The 18848-nt window shown below is 42.2% G+C and overlaps 1 protein-coding gene across 1 annotated transcript in view; it reads left to right on the forward strand.

Moving 5' to 3' along the window:
* Positions 1-18848, forward strand: part of RAD51 (RAD51 recombinase) — a 52118-nt gene that overhangs the window by 25120 nt on the left and 8150 nt on the right. Inside the window, exons 4-7 of the mRNA XM_040333763.1 lie at positions 2469-2586; positions 2684-2775; positions 4388-4482; positions 13589-13702. Coding sequence (XP_040189697.1) covers positions 2469-2586; positions 2684-2775; positions 4388-4482; positions 13589-13702 — 419 coding nt within the window. The remainder of the gene's footprint in view (positions 1-2468; positions 2587-2683; positions 2776-4387; positions 4483-13588; positions 13703-18848) is intronic.

The following is an 18848-nucleotide window of genomic DNA, read 5'->3' on the forward strand; positions in this document are numbered from 1 at the left end:
GCTCCCACCCCTCTTTTGAGGACCATTTTGGGAGGCATACTGCTTGCTACAAAACTGAGGTACTCCTCCTATGGGAGGGGGTTATATAGGGAGGGGCACTTCCTGTTTGAGATTGCCAGTGTCCATCACCTGAAGGTACTCCATATAACCCACATAGTAATGAATATGCTGCTCTGTGTCCCGTGATGTACTCCAAGAAAAGGATTTTACAGGTAAGCTGTATTAAAAATCTCTTTTTTTTTCTCCACACAAATAGAGCTTTCTTTTGGCATTTAATCACCTTTGTGGTTTTTATTTTTTGTGCTATAAACAAAAATGGAGCGACCATTTTGAAAAAAATTCAATATTTAGTTTTTTACTTTTTGCTATAATGTCCCCAAAAATATATAAAAAACAAAATTTCCAGTTTTGGTCGATACGTATTCTACACATTTTTGGTAAAAAAATCGTAATAAGCATTTATTGATCGGTTTGCGCAAGTTATAAGTTATAGGGGCAGATCCACAAAGCGAGTACGCTGGCGTATCTTCAAATTTCCCGCGTCGTATCTGTTTTGAATCCTCAAAACAAGATACAACGGCATCTGGGTTAGATCCGACAGGCGTGCGTCTTCGTACGCCTTCGGATCTAAGATGCAATTCTTCGGCGTCCGCTGGGTGGCGTTCCCGCCGTTTTCCGCGTCGAGTATGCAAATTGGCTATTTCCGACGATCCACGAATGTATGAGCGGCCGTCTCATTCTTTTACGTCTCAAGTCGGCTTTTTTCGGCGTATAGTTAAAGCTGCTGTTTGGCGTACTCAATGTTAAGTATGGCTGTCGTTCCCGCGCATAATTAAAAAAATATATATTTTATTTGCGTAAAGTCGCCCGTGAATCGGGCTGGACGTAATTTACGTCCACGTCAAAACAATGACGTCCTTGCGACGTCATTTAGCGCAATGCACGGCGGGAAATTTAGGACAGTTCGTTCGGCGCGGGGACGCGCTTCATTTAAATGAAACGCGCCCCCCTACTCGCCGATTTGAATTGGGCGCCGTTACGCCACGAGAGATACACTACGCCGCCGTAACTTACGGCGCAAATTCGTTCATGATTCAAACCAAAAAAGTAAGTTGTAGCGTATCTCAGATACGCTGCGCCGGGGCAGATCTTTGTGGATCTGCCCCATAGCGTCTACAAAATAGGTGATAGGTTTATGGCTTTTTTTTTTTTTTTGTGACTGCGACAATATATGGCGGACACTTTTTTTGACACATTTTTGGGACCATTGTCAATTTTTACAGCAATCAGTGCTATAAAAATGCACTTTTTACTGGCAGTGAAGGGGTTAAGTGTTCCCTGATGAGCTCTTTTAACTGTAGGGGGGGGGGGGGGGGGGCTGTGTGTGATAAGACAGTGATCACTGCTTCCGATTACAAGAAGCGGTGATCACCGTTATTGTCACTAGGCAGAGCGTGGAGATGCTTGTTTACATAAGCAACTCTCCGTGAGACGATTGCGGGTATCCTTGTGGCAATCGAGTCCGTGGGACCCGCAGTCAGACTCGCGGAGAAGGCAGCAGGGTCGCGAGTGCGCTTCTTAAAGGGGACGTACCTATGCCTGTCCGTGCCATTTTGCCAACGTAAAAAGTCGTGAGAATGTCTGTAGCCAGCCCCACAATGTTTTTTTATTTGAGCATTAGAAAAGCTGTACGTATGAAGCTGCCCTGTGTTGCAGTCTTGAGCTCTGTTCTCTTCTATGAATTCCATACACTTATGAGATAAATGTTGAAGTCGTCCCCCCCCTCCCCCCCCCAAACATGGTAGGTGTCTATCTGTGACCCACTGGTTTCAATACTGTCTTAGCCACTGACCTTAGAACAGGTATGCAGATGAGAAAAGTCCTTTTGTGCGTGTTTGTTTCAGGTCAAAGTATTGAAACAAGACCAGCCTGTTGGTCAGGCTACCAACATTTGTAAAAGTAAGCATAGGAATGCATTCTCCCTGTTTTTTCTCACATCAAGTTTATTTTAGAGCCTGTTGGATGGAAAACCGTTCGCACAGCTATACCATTTAAGACACTGCGATTGGGTGGAATGTTGAGGAGCTCCAAAGTGGCACTACTACCCAACAGTTTTTGTATGTTGGATAGTGCCCTCTTTTGGTTCTTCCCACAGACATCCCTACAGAACACTACACAGTGGTGATGTAGGATTTAGAGGAAGGAATCGCTGTGGACATGCTGTCTGACACCCCCCCTAAGTGCCATATAGTATCCGTGCCTGAAGCTTTTCAAGAGTGACGCACCTCACAGGGAAGAATAAATCTGCTGTTACATAGTATTGCTGTTTTAAAGGTTTGCCATCCCCTGACAAGTTGGCTTTAAAGCTAGTCATTTTGCTGACTAAACCTATTCAATACTGATTTCAAACTTCCTATAACATTTTTAGCATTTTTGTAAACCTTTTTTTTTTTTTTTTTCCCCTGAAGGCAGAAGCTGCTAAACTTGTTCCTATGGGATTTACTACAGCAACAGAATTCCATCAGAGACGTTCTGAAATAATACAGATTACAACAGGCTCGAAGGAGCTGGACAAGTTATTACAAGGTTCACACATTTTCCTATTAAATGGAATAATTTATATTATATAGTTTTCTAGAAATAAGTATGTTATGTACTCATTATTTTTTTTTTTTTAAACTAGGGGGTATTGAAACGGGGTCCATTACAGAGATGTTTGGGGAGTTCCGCACAGGAAAGACTCAGTTGTGCCACACGTTGGCAGTGACCTGTCAGGTAAGCGCACTCAAATCTGTGTATAACTGCTTTTTTAAAGCGGTAGTTCACCCTCACTTACATAATTTTTCCATCGAGACAGGCATTGTAGCGCGAGCTACAGTATGCCTGTCCAGATTTTTTTACCCCCGTACTCACTGTGTACTTGTACATTAAAGATTTTGGCGAGGGAGGATGATTGACGGCCGGCCCTGGCACGTCACTCTCCCCGAAGACAGCCGGAGTAGGTCTCGGCTCTTCACGGCGCCTGCGCACAGGCTATGCACAGGCGCCGTGAAGAGCCAAGCCTATTTCGGCTATTTCCGGAGAAGCGTGACGCGCCAGAGCCGGCCGTCAATCATCCTCCGTCTCCATAGGCACGCCCATTCCCCGAGGGGAGACGGTATCTTCGATGTACGAGTACAAGGTGAGTACGGGGATAAAAAAATCGGGACAGGCATACTGTAGCTCGCGCTACAATGCCTGATTTTATGGTATAAGAAAAACATTTTTTTTTTGCGTTTTATAGGGTGAACCCCCGCTTTAAGTTGTTTAACATATGCAATGTTTACAGTGCTCATCTTAAAGTGTCCCTGTCGCCCGTTTACAATTAAATAAAATTTCTTACCAAAATTTACCATTCGTGCAACAAAGTGGTTCTGTTGATGCGGAAACCTCGCCTAGTATGTACTGAGAAAACTGTCGGTTCTGAGCCCTCCACAAAGCTTACTTGTTCCCCGGCCAACCCTATTGCACCACTAATGTCTCATATCCTGATATTCTACATTTAGACATAGTAGCTCAACAAATAAGGCTTCAAGATTTCAGTTTTTAAGACCCGAGGCATGAACTATCTGAAAAGAACAGTAATTTCTACAGGCAAAATTATTTATTTATAAGGATATTTGCAGAGAAGTCCACAATGAGCGGAAGATCTAATTTCTTGTCCTTTGGCATGAACATCTTTTGCTATCTGCTGGCCATAATTGGTAGTCTGAACATTGTAACTGATTCCATCCCCAGAATGCCCTTGTGGGTCAGAAAGAGTTGTCTGAATTGCTTCTTTTGAATTCTTGGTGATGGTTTCTGTTTTGAAATGTCTAAAAACTCTGTTGCCACCTCAGTGTGACAGCAGCGAGGTTCCCGAGCAGCTTTGTTGTCGTCATGCATTAGTGCTGCCATGTGGGAGGAATTGGGGGCAATACGCATCCAGAAGTACCAGGTGTGTCAATTGTCTTAGGGGGAAGTTGGGTCATCCCTGCTCCTCCTATTAAAGCCTTATTCTGCTCTAAGGATCCCAATAAGGAAAATTGACCATCTCTTTTGTTGTCTTGGAGCGCTCAATACAAAAATATTTATTATTATATATTTTCATTTTAAAGATAAGAGAAAAAAAAACGGAAAGGTTGATTTAATTTAATTTCCATCAAACAATGTGGCATCCTTATTATATTATAGTATGATGATAAATTTCCCCATTGAGGTCTGTTTTCAAAATGTTCCTTAATCCAAATTTTTTTTAAATTTTTTTTTTTGTTTTTTTTTTTTTTTTTTTTTTTTTGAACATTGTATTTAAATTATGTTACGGTTTGGTATCGTACACTTAATTTTTTTTTTTTTTTTTTTTTTTCAGCTCCCAATTGACCGAGGTGGTGGTGAAGGGAAAGCCATGTACATAGACACAGAGGGCACTTTTCGACCCGAAAGGCTGCTTGCTGTTGCTGAAAGGTATTGTGTGTGTGTGTGTGTGTGTGTGTGTGTGTGTGTGTGTGTGTGGTGTGTTTTTTGCTTTGCAGCCTGAAATGAAGACAGTTTGTTTTATCCAGCTGTATTTACTATTGCAACTTATAACAGCCAAGTGAAAGAACACCAACGTGTCATTGATTTCTGTTTTTAAAAACAATTCCGAGTTGGAAAAAGGATCACCCCCTCTGCTAGATATGTATGTTTTGGTGTTGAGGCCAAATATATACATGTTAGTCTCCTCTGACCGTATTGCCTTTTCCCTTGTGGCCTCAGAATATTCAAGGGTTTTTTTTTTTTTAAGTGGTCAGATGAGACTAAAATTGCCAGCCAAAAAACACCATTCCTACAGTAAGGCATGGAGGTAGTAATATCCTGTTATGGGGGTGTTTTTTTCTGCTGCAAGGACTGGTCCATGTGCCAGGGTAGAAGAAAAATGGATTGGGCAAAATACCATCAAATTCTTGAGGAAAATCTACTGCCCTCTGCCAGAAAATTGTCACTAGGGAGAAGGTTTACCTTCCAACATGAGACACACAGCAAAAATGACCACACAGTGGTTGGAGAAGGTGAATGTCCTTGCACGGCCTAGTCTGAGACCAGACCAGTTCACAAATGGTCACCGTCAAATTTAACTGAACTTGAGCAACTCTGCAAAGAAGAGTCTGCAAATATTGTCTAGATGTGTAAAGTTAGTGGAGACCTATCCCAACAGACTTAAGGTCTGTAATTGAAGGAAAATGTGGTCCAACAAAATACTGACCTAAGGAAGGTAATCCCCCTTTTCCAACTCGGCGATTGTTTGTTTTTTCTGAAACGTGTTATATCTTTCACTTCGGACAATTTTGACACATTTTTGGGACCATTGTCATTTTCACAGCAAAAAATGCATTTAAAATGCATTGTTTATTGTGAAAATGACAATTGCAGTTTGGGAGTTAACCACAGGGGGCGCTGTTGGGGTTATGTGTTCCCTGAAGTGTGTTTACAACTGTAGGGGGTGTGGCTGTAGGTGTGACGTCATCGATCGTGTCCCCCTATAAAAGGGATGACCCGATCGATGCTGCCGCCAGTGAAGAACGGGAAAGCCGTGTCTACACACGCCTCTCCCCGTTCTTCAGCTCCGGGGACCGATCGCGGGACTCCAGCGGCGATCGGGTCCTGTGTCATTGGATTTGATTGTCAGCAGCGGGAGCCAATGGCTGTGCTGCTATCTATCCAATGAAGAGCGATGCGGCCATGAAAATTCAGGGCTCGGGTAAGTAAAACGGGGGGGGGGGGGGGGGGGGTGGGCTGGACACTGCAAAGTGTTTTTTCACCTTAATGCATAGGATGCATTAAGTTTTAAAACAGAGGTTTACAACCCCTTTTAACTTTTTTGTATTGTAACGGTGTATGGTCTCCTGCTTTTAAAGAGCTGGTTCGATTACACTGATAAGTTGTGTGGGGGTTTACTTAACTTTTTGTGTGTGCACATGTATCTTTTTTTTTTTTTTTTTTTTTTTATTATTATAATCGTCAGTCTCAGCTCCTTACCATACATGATTGAGGAAATCTGATTTGGATCCGCGTAACTCTCTTGGTTATGACGCTAGTGCTCATCATTTTTTTTTTTTTTTTTTTTTTTTTTCTGGAATCTCTAAATTGCTGCCAGTTTGCCAGATATAAGTATTTTAGGTGAAATGGCTCATTTCCCACTGGCCTACTTTAATCTTATGCATTCAAAGAGGGCTGTACTGTCCAAGATGACACACAAGTGACGACAGTGTACTGGAAATGGCATGGTGGGAAATCTCCCCAAAATGGGATGGCCTGACAGATTCTATCTAGCTTTGACATTTTCTGATAGATTTATTTTTTTGACTATGTCTTGAGGTAAAAAAAATACTTCTATAGGGATATGGTGTTATGGCCCCAGAGGAAACAATCAAATCATCAACAGAACAACCTGAATTATGGGCTCAACAGACCTTTCTAAAGATAAAAATATTATCTTCCTGCTGATGCAGAAGCTTGCCCAACCAATATTGGCCAGTGAGACTGCTCATTATTGTGGTAGGACATGCTTGAAGCTATCGCACACCTGCCAGCCTGAAAAACAACCAAATTGTTTTTTAAAGCAGACTGGGTCAGTGTTTGCACACATTTGCAAATTTGTGTAAGCTGCCAGAGTCTCCATAGTAGGAAGAATGGATAAATTAAGGGGCGGCATTTGCTTCAAGCTTTGTCTGGCATTCAGCCAAAAAGTAAAATTTGCGAGGATGCTGCATGTGTATATAGGCAACCTTTTTCTTGTTGTGGATGGGGGGGGGGGGGGGTGCTTTTAATCCCCTGTCAGTTTTTTTGCCATGTCTCTTTGTTTTTTTTGTTTTTTTTTGTACCTCTTTCTGGCTGCCCATCTAAAAGAGCACCTGGAAAGTGTCCCATGTGGTTTATTTCTCCACTCTTCCTGTTCTGGTGAAAACAAACATAAAATTATGGATGTATTTTGTTTCTTCTTTCCATTGGGTTCTTGTGGTCCTATAGCTTTGCTATATTTTTCATTTTTTTTTTTTTTTCTACGAAGACCTAACAGGCATGGGCGACTGTCTGGATAAGTGGTCACCCCAGTCTAATCAGTGAGCATGCGCAAACCGCTAGCTCCAAATTCAGTCAGCAGTGACATGCCCCATTCTGGACCAGGGCGGCCAGCGAGTTAAATTTCTTACAGGGATACACCATACACGGGCGCCTTTAGTCTGTCAGTGTTACACTGGCCAACAGCCCCCCACTTCACGGGAGAGGCGGATTTGTTATAGGACACTTGCCCACACTCCGTTGGATCTGCAAGTAGATGCCTTGGGCCCATCCTCCCTGCCCCCTCATATTTTTGGTCTTGTGTGTGTGGTCCTCCAAATGGGGTTCTACTCCCGGGGACATGGTGATCCTGGTGACCTATCCTTTTTTCACCATTGCTGCGCTGGGTCAGCATTTTGGCCCGTGTTGACTACGGCACGGATGGGCCAAAGTTTTGCGTCATGTCTTGACTTCTAGCCAGATGCCCCGAGAGTAAGTTGAATTGGCGGACCGGTTGGTCCAGGGCTTAAAGAATGTTTGTGATGTGTCCCTTGATGCAGCTTCACTCCATGCTAAAATTTGTTTCGACAGTGGTGCTGCAGCAGTTCCTTTTTGGCTCATGATTGTTTTATGAACGTATATCTTTTATTTGTCAACTCTACCCTTCAGCATAATAAATATGTATATCTATATTTTATTTTATAGCTAGTATTCTAGTGGATTTTGAGGAGTTTTTCAGCTGTAAAAACACTTTAAAATGGTTGTAAACCCACATAATAATAAAAAAAAACCCTGCAAGAAAAGGGCATAATGAGCTAGTATGCATAGCATACTAGTTATGTAATACTCACCTGAGATCGAAGCCTCCGATGCGGTGCCCGTACACGGCACCGGCTGGCAACATCGCTCCCGTAGTTGCTTCCGGCTATTGTGGCTCCGGCACTGATTGGCCAGAGCCGCCGCTGACGGCACACTCACTGAAGCAACGGCACGTATGTGCTGTTGCTTCAGGGTGCCGATTACGTCGGCACGTGCAAATATAGGGGATATCTTCTAAACCCTGCACTAAACGTGGGATATCCGGGGTAGCTACAGGTAAGCCTCATTATAAGCTTGCCTGTAGCAAAAAGTGGATTGTGCGTGTTTACAACCGCTTTAACTCTGAAAAAATCTAAAAACCGCTTTAAAAACATGACTATTCTGTGTTTTTATTAACGTTTTTGTGCCATAAGCTTTTATGGGAGTATAGTTTTGCTGAGAGCCAAACGCTGCTACCAAAATGCTAAAAACCTCACTACAGCTTTCTACAGGCAGCTTTTTTTTTTATATAATATCCACTGTGCATTAGGGCCTTTTACTTGCTGTATCTGAAAAGTTTTAAAGGCTTTTGGCTTCAGAAGCACTTAAGGCTGGATTCACATCTATGCATTTTTAGTGCTTTTTGCATTTTGCAGATTTGCACTACAGTCCATTTTAACATGGTTTCCTATGGATCGCGTTCTGTAGTGCAAATCTGCAAAAAGCACTAAAAATCCATAGTGTGAATCCAGCCTCAATGTAATTTCAAACCTTGTTTGCTTCAGTAGTTGAATGTGCAGCATTATTTTTCAGAGTACCTAGTGATTTTTGCTCAGGAATGTGAAGTGACAACTACCTCTCCCCTACAGGTGCCTGCATATATCTTTACCGGTTTTAGCGTTTCAGGCCAATTTATGCGCTTTCTGACATATGCTGACAATTGGACATGTGTACACTGAAATATTTTGTTTCGGAATTTCGTTTTCGTCCTAAAAATAAATTTATTTAGTTACTCCCGAAATAGTTTTTTATTTTATTTCGTTTTTATTTATTTCGTTTTTATGCATTCGTCCGAAAATCCAAATGAATTAAGGTTGAATCTATCATTAAAGGCTTATGGTGTCTGTCGAATGTTCTAAGAAGATTTGACGGAATCTTAAAAAGGAGAGATTCGACAGAATCTTTAAAAAAAACAAAAACCTAGGGGGGCTGTAAAGTATGCATGTGAAATAGCACAAGTTTCCTGTACTTAGAACTGTCTCTGCACAAAGTGTCATTTCTGAAGGAAAAAAAATAATTTAAAAATCACTTGCAGCTATAATGACTCCCGGCAATTCAGAGAGAATTCATTCATAAAAAAAAAAGCGTGAGGGTCCCCCCAAATTCAATTACCAGGCCCTTCGGGTCTGGTATGGATATTAAGGGGAACTCCGACATCAATTTTAAAAAAAATGACGTGGGGTTCCCCCCAAATATCCATTCCAGGCCCTTCAGGTCTGGTGTGGATTTTAAGGGGAACTCCACCCAAAATGTTTTAAAAAAAATGGTGTGGGAAAAAAGTCCTTTATTTAACCACTTTCGGACCGCCGCATGTACGTCGGCAGAATGGTACGGACAGGCACATCAACGTACCTGTACGTGCTCTGCTTGATGGGGGTCCGATCGGGACCCCCCCCCCCCCGGTACTTGCGGCGGTCCCCGTGGCTGTCTGAGGGATGAGGGGGCGGTGGTTCGTTTTTGTCCGCCCCCTCCGGATCGCTCTCAGCCAATGCACATCCTTCTGCCTGCACTGTAAACACAGGCAGAGGAGGAAGTGATCCCCAATAAAGGTTTTAACCCCGTGATCACCCCTTAGTTAACCCTTTCACCCCCCTTTTGCCAGCGTCGCGAAGCGATCGTTTTTCTGATCGCTGTATCAGTGTCGCTCGTGCCACTAGGTAGCTAGTTTTTTTTTTTTGAGGTTCGCCGCTATGTTTTTATAGCATTAGAACATTAATGGGGGTACCTAACGCTATAAAAACATGGCGGCGAACCTCAAAAAAAACTAGCTACCTAGCGGCACGAGCGACACTAATACAGCGATCAGGAAAACGATCGCTTAGTGACGCTGGCAAAAGGGGGGTGAAAGGGTTAACTAGGGGGTGATCAAGGGGGTTAAAACCTTTATTAGGTCCAGGGTAGCCCCCTACCCCCCCAATAAAGGTTTTAACCCCCTTGATCACCCCCTAGTTAACCCTTTCACCCCCCTTTTGCCAGCGTCACTAAGCGATCGTTTTTCTGATCGCTGTATTAGTGTCGCTCGTGCCGCTAGGTAGCTAGTTATTTTTTGAGGTTCGCCCGCCAGGTTTTTATAGCGTTGGGTACCCCCATACATTTTCTAATAAAGGTTTTAACCCCCTTATTGCCCCTAGAGTTAACCCTTTCACCCCCCTATTGCCAGCGTCGCTAAGCGATCGTTTTTCTGATCGCTGTATTAGTGTCGCTGCTGCCGCTAGGTAGCTAGTTAGTGCCAGTAACGCTTACACCCACGCGCAAAGCATAACCCCCCCCCCCCATATGTGGAATTACACCCCAAAATACATTCTGCTGCTTCTCCTGAGTACGGGGATACCACATGTGTGAGACTTTTTGGGAGCCTAGCTGCATACGGGACCCCAAAAAGCAATCGCCGCCTTCAGGCTTTCTAAGGGTGTAAATTTTTGATTTCACTACTCACTACCTATCGCAGTTTTGAAGGCCATAAAATGCCAAGATGGCAAACAACCCCCCCAAATGACCCCATTTTGGAAAGACACCCCAAGCTATTTGCTGAGAGGCATGTTAAATCCATGGAATATTTAATTTTTTTGCCCCAAGTAATTGAATATTGACCAAAAAAAAATTACAAAACGTTGTCACTAAATGATATATTTCTCACACATGCCATGGTTATATGTGGAATTGCACCCCAAAATACATTCTGCTGCTTCTCATGAGTATGGAGATACCACATGTGTGGGACTTTTTGGGAGCCTAGCCGCGTACGGGACCCCAAAAACCAATCACCGCCTTCAAGATTTGTGAGTGAAATCAAAAATGTATGTCCTTAGAAATCTTGAAGGTGGTGATTGGTTTTTGGGGTCCTGTACGCGGCTAGGCTCCCAAAAAGTCCCACACATGTGGTATCCCCGTACTCAGGAGAAGCAGCAGAATGTATTTTGGGGTGCAATTCCACATATAACCATGGCATGTGTGAGAAATATATCATTTAGTGACAACATTTTGTAATTTTTTTTTTTTTTTTGGTCAATATTCAATCACTTGGGGCAAAAAAAAATTATATTCCATGGACTCAACATGCCTCTCCGCAAATAGCTTGGGGTGTCTTCTTTCCAAAAAAGGTCATTTGGGGGGGTTTTGTGGCATCTTGGCATTGTCAGAGGAGGCGGGGTCATGTGACAGGTGGCCCGCCTCACCTATATAAGATATGTCACTAGCTCCAGCCGCGTCATTCGCAGGGCTGTCTCCGGTGGTGACAAGCGGCCAGCGATGCTGCGCTCTGGATCCGGGACCTGGATGGACATCTCATTGCTGGACCCCGGCGGAGAGGAGATTAGCCATCGCTGGATACCGACAATGTAGGAGCGGGGAGCTGGGACCGAGAGTGGATTACCACCGCTGGATTTATTTTTTATTTTTACCAATTTTTTTTTTTACCAATTCACATGGGGGGGGGGGGGGGCAGGATCTGGGGGTCCTTTTTGTTAAAGGGGCCTTTCAGATGTTGAGGGCATGTGGCCTGGTACGGTTCAGGAGGGGGGGTGCTCTCTCGTCCCCCCCCCCTCTTCTTTTTTTTTTCTGCGGCCGGCCAGGTTGCGTGTGTGATGGATTGGGCTAAAATTTATATTTTTGAGTTAAGCTAATTCTTTTATTAGAACCACTAAAATGTTTTCTCTGCTTATATTCTTTTAATTTGTTTTTTATATATATATATATATATATATATATATATATATATATATATATATATATATATATATATATATATATATATATATATATATATATACACACACACACACGTGAAAAATATGCCACAATAGTGATGGAGATACAAAAGGACTATTATCAAGAACAGATGATGCCATTTTCCCCTTATGCTCCAAATGTGTTCAACCTCCCTTCCCCCCCTTCTCATTTCAATGAAGGAACTTTGTGCTAAGAAGAACTGTTATACCATATATGGCCAGACCCATGCAGAGCTGACCAGGGACCCATGTGTATGAATATCGAACAAAGGACTTGCATGTGTATTACATGCGCTATAGTACAGACGTCGCAGGGGGGCGGGTAAATGGGAGTGAATGTATAAGCTAACCAATCTGAATGCATAGGTTTTGTGATTTAATTTGCCAATAAAAGCAGCTCCCCAAGCTGCAGCCATCTCTCTGCATTTTTTGGGAACAAGGCAAGACTGTGTGTCAATTCTTGCCATACAATTTGAGCCAGTAAGCAGTACCGGTTTCCCTGTCTTGAGTGAGAGCCGTATCCTTATCACGTGCTCTGATAAGGGGTCTGGTGTGGATTCATGGAGGAACTCCACGCCTTTTTTTTATTTGGGGTGGAGTTCCCCTTAAAATCCACACCAGACCTGAAGGGTCTAGAATGGATATTTGGGGGGAACCCCACTTTTTTTTTTTAATTGACGGCGGGGTTCCCCCTTAATATCCATACCAGACCTGAAAGGCCTGGTAATTGAATTTGGGGGGACCCCCACACTTTTTTTTTTTTATGAATGCATTCTCTGAATTGCCGGGAGCCGACAATTCATTATAGCCGCGAGTCATTTTTAAATTACTTTTTTTCTTTCAGAAATGACACTTTGTGCAGTGACAGTTCTAAGTACGGGAAGCATGCGCTATTTCACAGGCATACTTTACAGTTGTTTTTAGCTAATTAGTCAAATCTTCATGTCTATGTCAAATCTTTTTTCTCTGTCGAATCTTTTCTGTCTATGTCGACTCTTCATGTCTCTATAATGTCGCATCTTTTCTCTTTATGTAGAATAATATTGGACTAATAGAGTTAAGGTTAGGCACAATCGACCGCAATGAAAACGAAAATAAAGCATTTTTTATTATGGATCTTTCGGTTTTCGTTTCCTGAAATTCTAACAAATGCATTCAGACGAAAACGAATGCACATGTCTACTGACCATATCAAGTGTTATGCCCTTTGTGACTGTTGGCTTGTTACTGTGATTGGGATGGTGGTGCGGCACCTAAATGTAAAAGCAAATTGCAGATATTTTCTCTGGAATCCATGCAGTAAAAATATGTTGGGTACATGTTGGAACCTGTGTGTTTGTTTTTTTTTTTTCTCCTCCGTATAAACCAATTTACAAACGTTTGCAAAATTACTTTAAACATGTCTTGCTTATGTGGTGGTAGATGTCTGAAACTGGGCTTTGATAGTGTTTAAAAAACAAGTTGCATTTTCAAACATGTGCATAAAAAGTCACATGAATTGAGAGACCTATAGAAGTCAGTGGTAATGGAATAGGATCTGCACAGCATCCATGAGAATGTTCTTTTTTAAATGTCTTTCAGCTCTGTCTCTGGTTATAACTGAACTAGTAGTCTAATCAGGCTTATGCATGCAGGTTTTGTAAGCACAGAATATCATATTATATGCTTTTATTTTAAGGAAATTGCACTCTTTTGGCTTGTGATCATATTATTATTTTATTTTTTAATAGGTATGGGTTGTCTGGCAGTGATGTTCTTGACAATGTGGCTTATGCTCGGGCATTTAACACGGACCATCAAACCCAGCTTTTATATCAGGCGTCTGCCATGATGGCAGAATCCAGGTAAAGTTTTAAAACCTTTGTTTATATTTAATGCAATGTATAGGAGATGGTACAAATGTTTAAAACTATGTAAATAAAGAAAGGACACAAAGGGGTAGGGAAAGTGCTGCTCACCCCTGTAAAGGTAATGAAAAAGGAAGGGCTCCCCAGTGGGGTTTTTAGGCAGCAAAAATTATATAAACAATTACAGAGACGTACCAATTTGTTATTAAATACATTTTTTTACTTTTTTACAAGTACAAAGTCGTAAAACAATGAACTCAGGTACAGTTTATACTGAGGACACATACATATGAGAATATAGCACCAAAATTACATGACACTGATCAACATGAATGGCTGATCTTCAGGTTAAGTTGTTTTCCTTGACGCGCTTCGACCCCCACATATGGGTCTTCTTCGGAGGAAAGGGTATATGATGCAAACTATAACAGAGAATAAATATATGGTAATAGAATACATAGATACATAGTACAATTTAGGTAAAAAATAAATTTAAAGTATATAGTTATCAACTCAGATTGTGTTTCTCAGTTCTATTTGGACCAGAGTAAGGTTATAATCCTGAGGATCCCTGGTTACTTTTCTCCATACGGGCTCATAATAGGAAAAAGAAAACAGACATAGTGCAAATAACGTTTTAGGATAGATGAAAGAAACTTTGCAATACAGCGATTGCACTCACGATACATTCGATCAAAAGAAGCTCAGCTGTAGAGTCAAACGCAGCTCAGTGCTTTGCGATCTCCTCAGTTGGACGGATCTCCCGTAGATCGCGTCACTAGGCTCCTCCCCCACGCGTATCGTCACTGGACACGTGACTTTTTCATGGGTTGCATGAATAAGTCACGTGTCCAGTGACGATACGCGTGGGGGAGGAGCCTAGTGACGTGATCGGGAGATCCGTCCAACTGAGGAGATCGCAAAGCACTGAGCTGCGTTTGACTCTACAGCTGAGCTTCTTTTGATCGAATGTATCGTGAGTGCAATCGCTGTATTGCAAAGTTTCTTTCATCTATCCTAAAACGTTATTTGCACTATGTCTGTTTTCTTTTTCCTATTATGAGCTGTATTGCCCTGAAGGAATAGGAGATCCAGGGGGTGAAGTCTCCATGCACTGAACACTCCATAACACAGGATTGTTTGTCATTTTTTCCTCTCAGTGATTGTGCAGGTTGCTGTTTTTTTCCATGAAGGTTTCATGCTGATTTCAAACGGGACTGTTTTGTTTTGCACCTTATAGCACCTCACTGTTTTTTTTTTTTTTTTTATCCTCATGTTATTAACTTATTGTTTGCTTGATGTTAATTTGCACCTTTGCCCAATTATTATGCTCCACCTGGGGATCTCGTATGCACTATTGTATTTATAGGAATAAGTTAATACTAGCGCAACACCTATATTCATTTATCACTTTTGGTTTTGTACACCTTTTTGTGTTTGCAGCTGTATTATTTAGTTATTTTATATAATTTTTCCTTTGGAAATAGAAATAGTAGCGCTGTAGTACCACACACATTTTCTATATCTGTGGCTTGTAAATGTTTTACATTTATGTATTGCTCATTTTGTTTAATAGTGGCTCTACTTTCACCAGATTATGAAGCTGGTCCCTTTTTTTTCTTTTTTTTTTTTTCTCCACTTTTTACAAAATTTCAATAAAGCTGAACATAAGCTATCAGCTTCCCCATCTTCTAAAACCTGACCTTTTTCTACCATAGAAAACCTGGCTTAATCTGTTAAAATAGAGATGGTGAAAGCAGAAAGGTGGCATAATTGCTTTCCATTTGGCCAGCTAAATGTTGGAAATGTTGCTTTTGATATCAAAATTTTATAGGGCGAGTCAAACCATGCAAGGTCTTGTGAGAAATTGAGAAGCAGTTTTCTGATCCTTGTACCTAGGCTGCCTGTAATGGAGTGTTAACCTTTTTTTAATTTATGGCACCTCCAGTCTTAAGTGGAGTTCCCTGTCACATCAGAGTCCTCAGCTAAATTTCTCAGGTATCCACCAACCCTTGTCTGTCTAGAGCTCTGGGGGTAAAATCTGGGTTACTAAATACATAATGTTTTTTTGTAGCCTGTAATTTGCCGTTTTTCCTGGACATTTGTAGGCCACTTCCAAAAGTGCAGTTCCAAGAGAATAGATCCCTTTTTTTTTGTTTAACAAAATTGATTGTGACAGCAGCAGTTTATGAAATAAGAAATCCACTCCTATTTCAGTCTACAACTGGCTATTATTTTCTAACTGGGCAGAAAATTCTAATATTGCTTTTAAAACACTGTGTGCACAATTAAAGGGTAAGTGAGTATTTTGACCAAATCATAATTTTTCTGTATATTGTCCCAACTCCAAGCTGTATAAACTTGAATGCTTATTGGATTTAAGCATATCAGGTGATGTGCATTCTTGTAATGAGGGAAGGCGTGGCCCTAAAAGATAAACACCCTTTACCAAGGTGTGCATTTATTAGGCAGCTTGTTTTCCTCTGGCAAAATGGGCCAAAAAAGATTCAACTGACTTGCTTTTGGGGTTGAAGATGGTCTCAAAATCAACTCTCAAACCTACTGCCAGTTTTCAGAAGTTACTTTCCTCAAGCAGTGGTACAGGAAAATCTACATCTTTCAAGACCATAATATTTGTGCAGGACAATGCTCCATCGCATGCATCGTGGTACAAAACCTTAGATGAAAGAATTACATGGCCCCCTTTCTCTTCTCATCTGACCTAAATCCTATTGAGAAATTGTGGGTCCTTCTTAAATGGGAGATTTACAGTGAAGCAATACAGTACACAGGAACAGTGTCTAGGAGCCTGTGGTTGCTGCTGCACAAAAAGTTGATCGTCAACAGATCAAGAAGCTGTCAAACTCCATGAATTGAAGACTTATAACTGTTATTGAAAAGAAGGGTGCATCGATATCCCCCCCCTCTCCCCCCCCCCCCCCATCTCCCCTTTTAACAGATGAGACAAGTGAGATGGGAAAAAATTCTAGTCTTTCATTTAGTTGCATAATAATTCTGTAAACTAATACAGGTGAAACTCGAAAAATTTTAATATCGTGCAAAAGTTCATTTATTTCACTAATGCAACTTTAAAAGGTGAGACTCATTACATGCAAAGCAAGATGGTTCAAGACGTGATTTGTCATAATTGTGAGGATTATGGCTTACAGCTCATGAAAACCCCAAATACACAATCTCAGAAAATTTGAATATTGCATGCAATCAATAAAACAAGGATTGTACTTAAAACAATATCGCGCCTCTAAAAAAAGTATAAGCATGCATATGTACTTGGTTTGTTCCCCTTTTGCAGCAATTACTGTCTCAATGCGGCTTGGCATGGAAGCCATCAGGTGTTATGGAAGACCAATAGCGGCCTTCAGCTCTTCTGCATTGTTCGGTCTCGCGTCTCATCTTTCTCTTGGCAATGACCCATAGCTTCCCTATGGGGTTCAGGTCAGGCGAGTTTGCTGGCCAACCAAGCAGAGTAATCCCACGGTCATTGAACCAGGTTTTGGTGCTTTTGGCAGTGGGGGCAGGTGCAACACCAGCAGATGTAATGGCTCCCCAAATCAACACAGACTGTGGAAACTTCACACTGGACTTTAAGTATCTTGTAGTGTGTGCCTCTCCATTCTTCCTCCATTCTCTGGGTCCTTGGTTTCCAAATGAGATGCAAAATTTGCTCTTTAGAAAAGAGGACTTTGGACCACTGAGCAACAGACCAGGTCTGTTTTCTTTAGCAACAAGGAGTAAATATATTGCGCTAAAAGAAAAATGAAGTACTAACTTGATATGTGTAGAAAAATTTATGAAAAAAACAAATGTTGAATTGATAACTCAAGCTGCAACGTCTAAAAAAAATGCGTGATATACATGTGACAAATAGAACCAAAAACAAAAGAAAGGGCCTATAAGAGCCCGGGTCAACTGGCTCCTTCCCTGGTTTCAACAATAAGATCACATTGGCCTTGTTCAGAGTGAAGCATTCAAAACCTTCAATAGTTCAGGGAGTAGCAGCTCCCCATACAGGGTGAACACTTCCATGGGCAACCCATCCTCGCCCGGGGACTTGCATGTAGGAAAAGAGCAAGCCGCGGCCTGAAGCTCTTCCAGAGTTATAGGTGCATCTAATTGCTTACGAGCCCCTGCAGACAACGACGGCAAATTAATTTGGGACATGTATGTGACTAACTCGTGATCCGTGTAATCCTCCCTTGACCCATATAGATCCTCATAAAGTGGCCAGCTCGAATACAATAGCATCAGGGGAATTAACCAGCCTGCCGTTAGTTGCACAAATAGCACCAATAGCCGGCGACTGCTGCTGAGAGCGTGCAATTCTAGCAAGCAAGCGGCCCGTCTTCTCCCCCTCCTCAAAGAATGCTAGTTTAGTAAAGAACCTTTTACGTTCCGCAGTGGAGGATCTGATGGTCCAGGGAATCCTGGGCCGACATCCATGCCTCCTGTGCCGAATCAGACGGATCTGTCACATATGCCAGTTCAAGCTTTTTCACCTGGTCACCCACTTGTTCCTGCAGGGCCGAAGAATTATTACGATTTGTACCTCGTGGATGAAGACCCCTCTAGTAAATGCTTTAAAGGTCTCCCAAGTCTGAAGGCTATCACTACGATTGGCATGCGATCTAAAAAATTCCCGTATCTGGGAGATGACCCTTTCCGGCGAGGTAAACAGTTTAAGCCAGAAGGCATTTAGCTTCCATGGAGCTCTAGGCAGGGAGCTGAAGCTTTTGCAGGCGTTTTCTTGACCTCAGCAAATCTCGAGCGTCGGCGCTGTACTTCTGCCGAGAAGTCCGGGTAAAAGATTCTTGTGCCATTGTGCGGCACCGTGCCCTTTTCTCTCGCCAGTCGCAGCACTACCTCACGGTCTCTGTAGTTCAGGAGTCTCGCCAGCATTGCTCTGGGTGGGTTGCCAGGGGGCAAGGGGGCACGCATCTTTACCGAACACCTCCTGCAGCCAGTTCTCAACATGTTGTAGGGTCTCTGCCCTCAATTTTCTCCGGAAGCCCCACAATGTGCACATTATTGCGTCTGAGGCGATTCTCAATTTCATCAGTCTTGTCATAGGCCTGCTGGGCCGCACCGCGTGCATCCCTAGTAATATGGGGCATCTGATCTTCCA

The sequence above is a fragment of the Rana temporaria genome, chromosome 13 (genome assembly GCF_905171775.1).
Source record: "Rana temporaria chromosome 13, aRanTem1.1, whole genome shotgun sequence".
In the NCBI taxonomy this organism is placed as follows: Eukaryota; Metazoa; Chordata; class Amphibia; order Anura; family Ranidae; genus Rana; species Rana temporaria.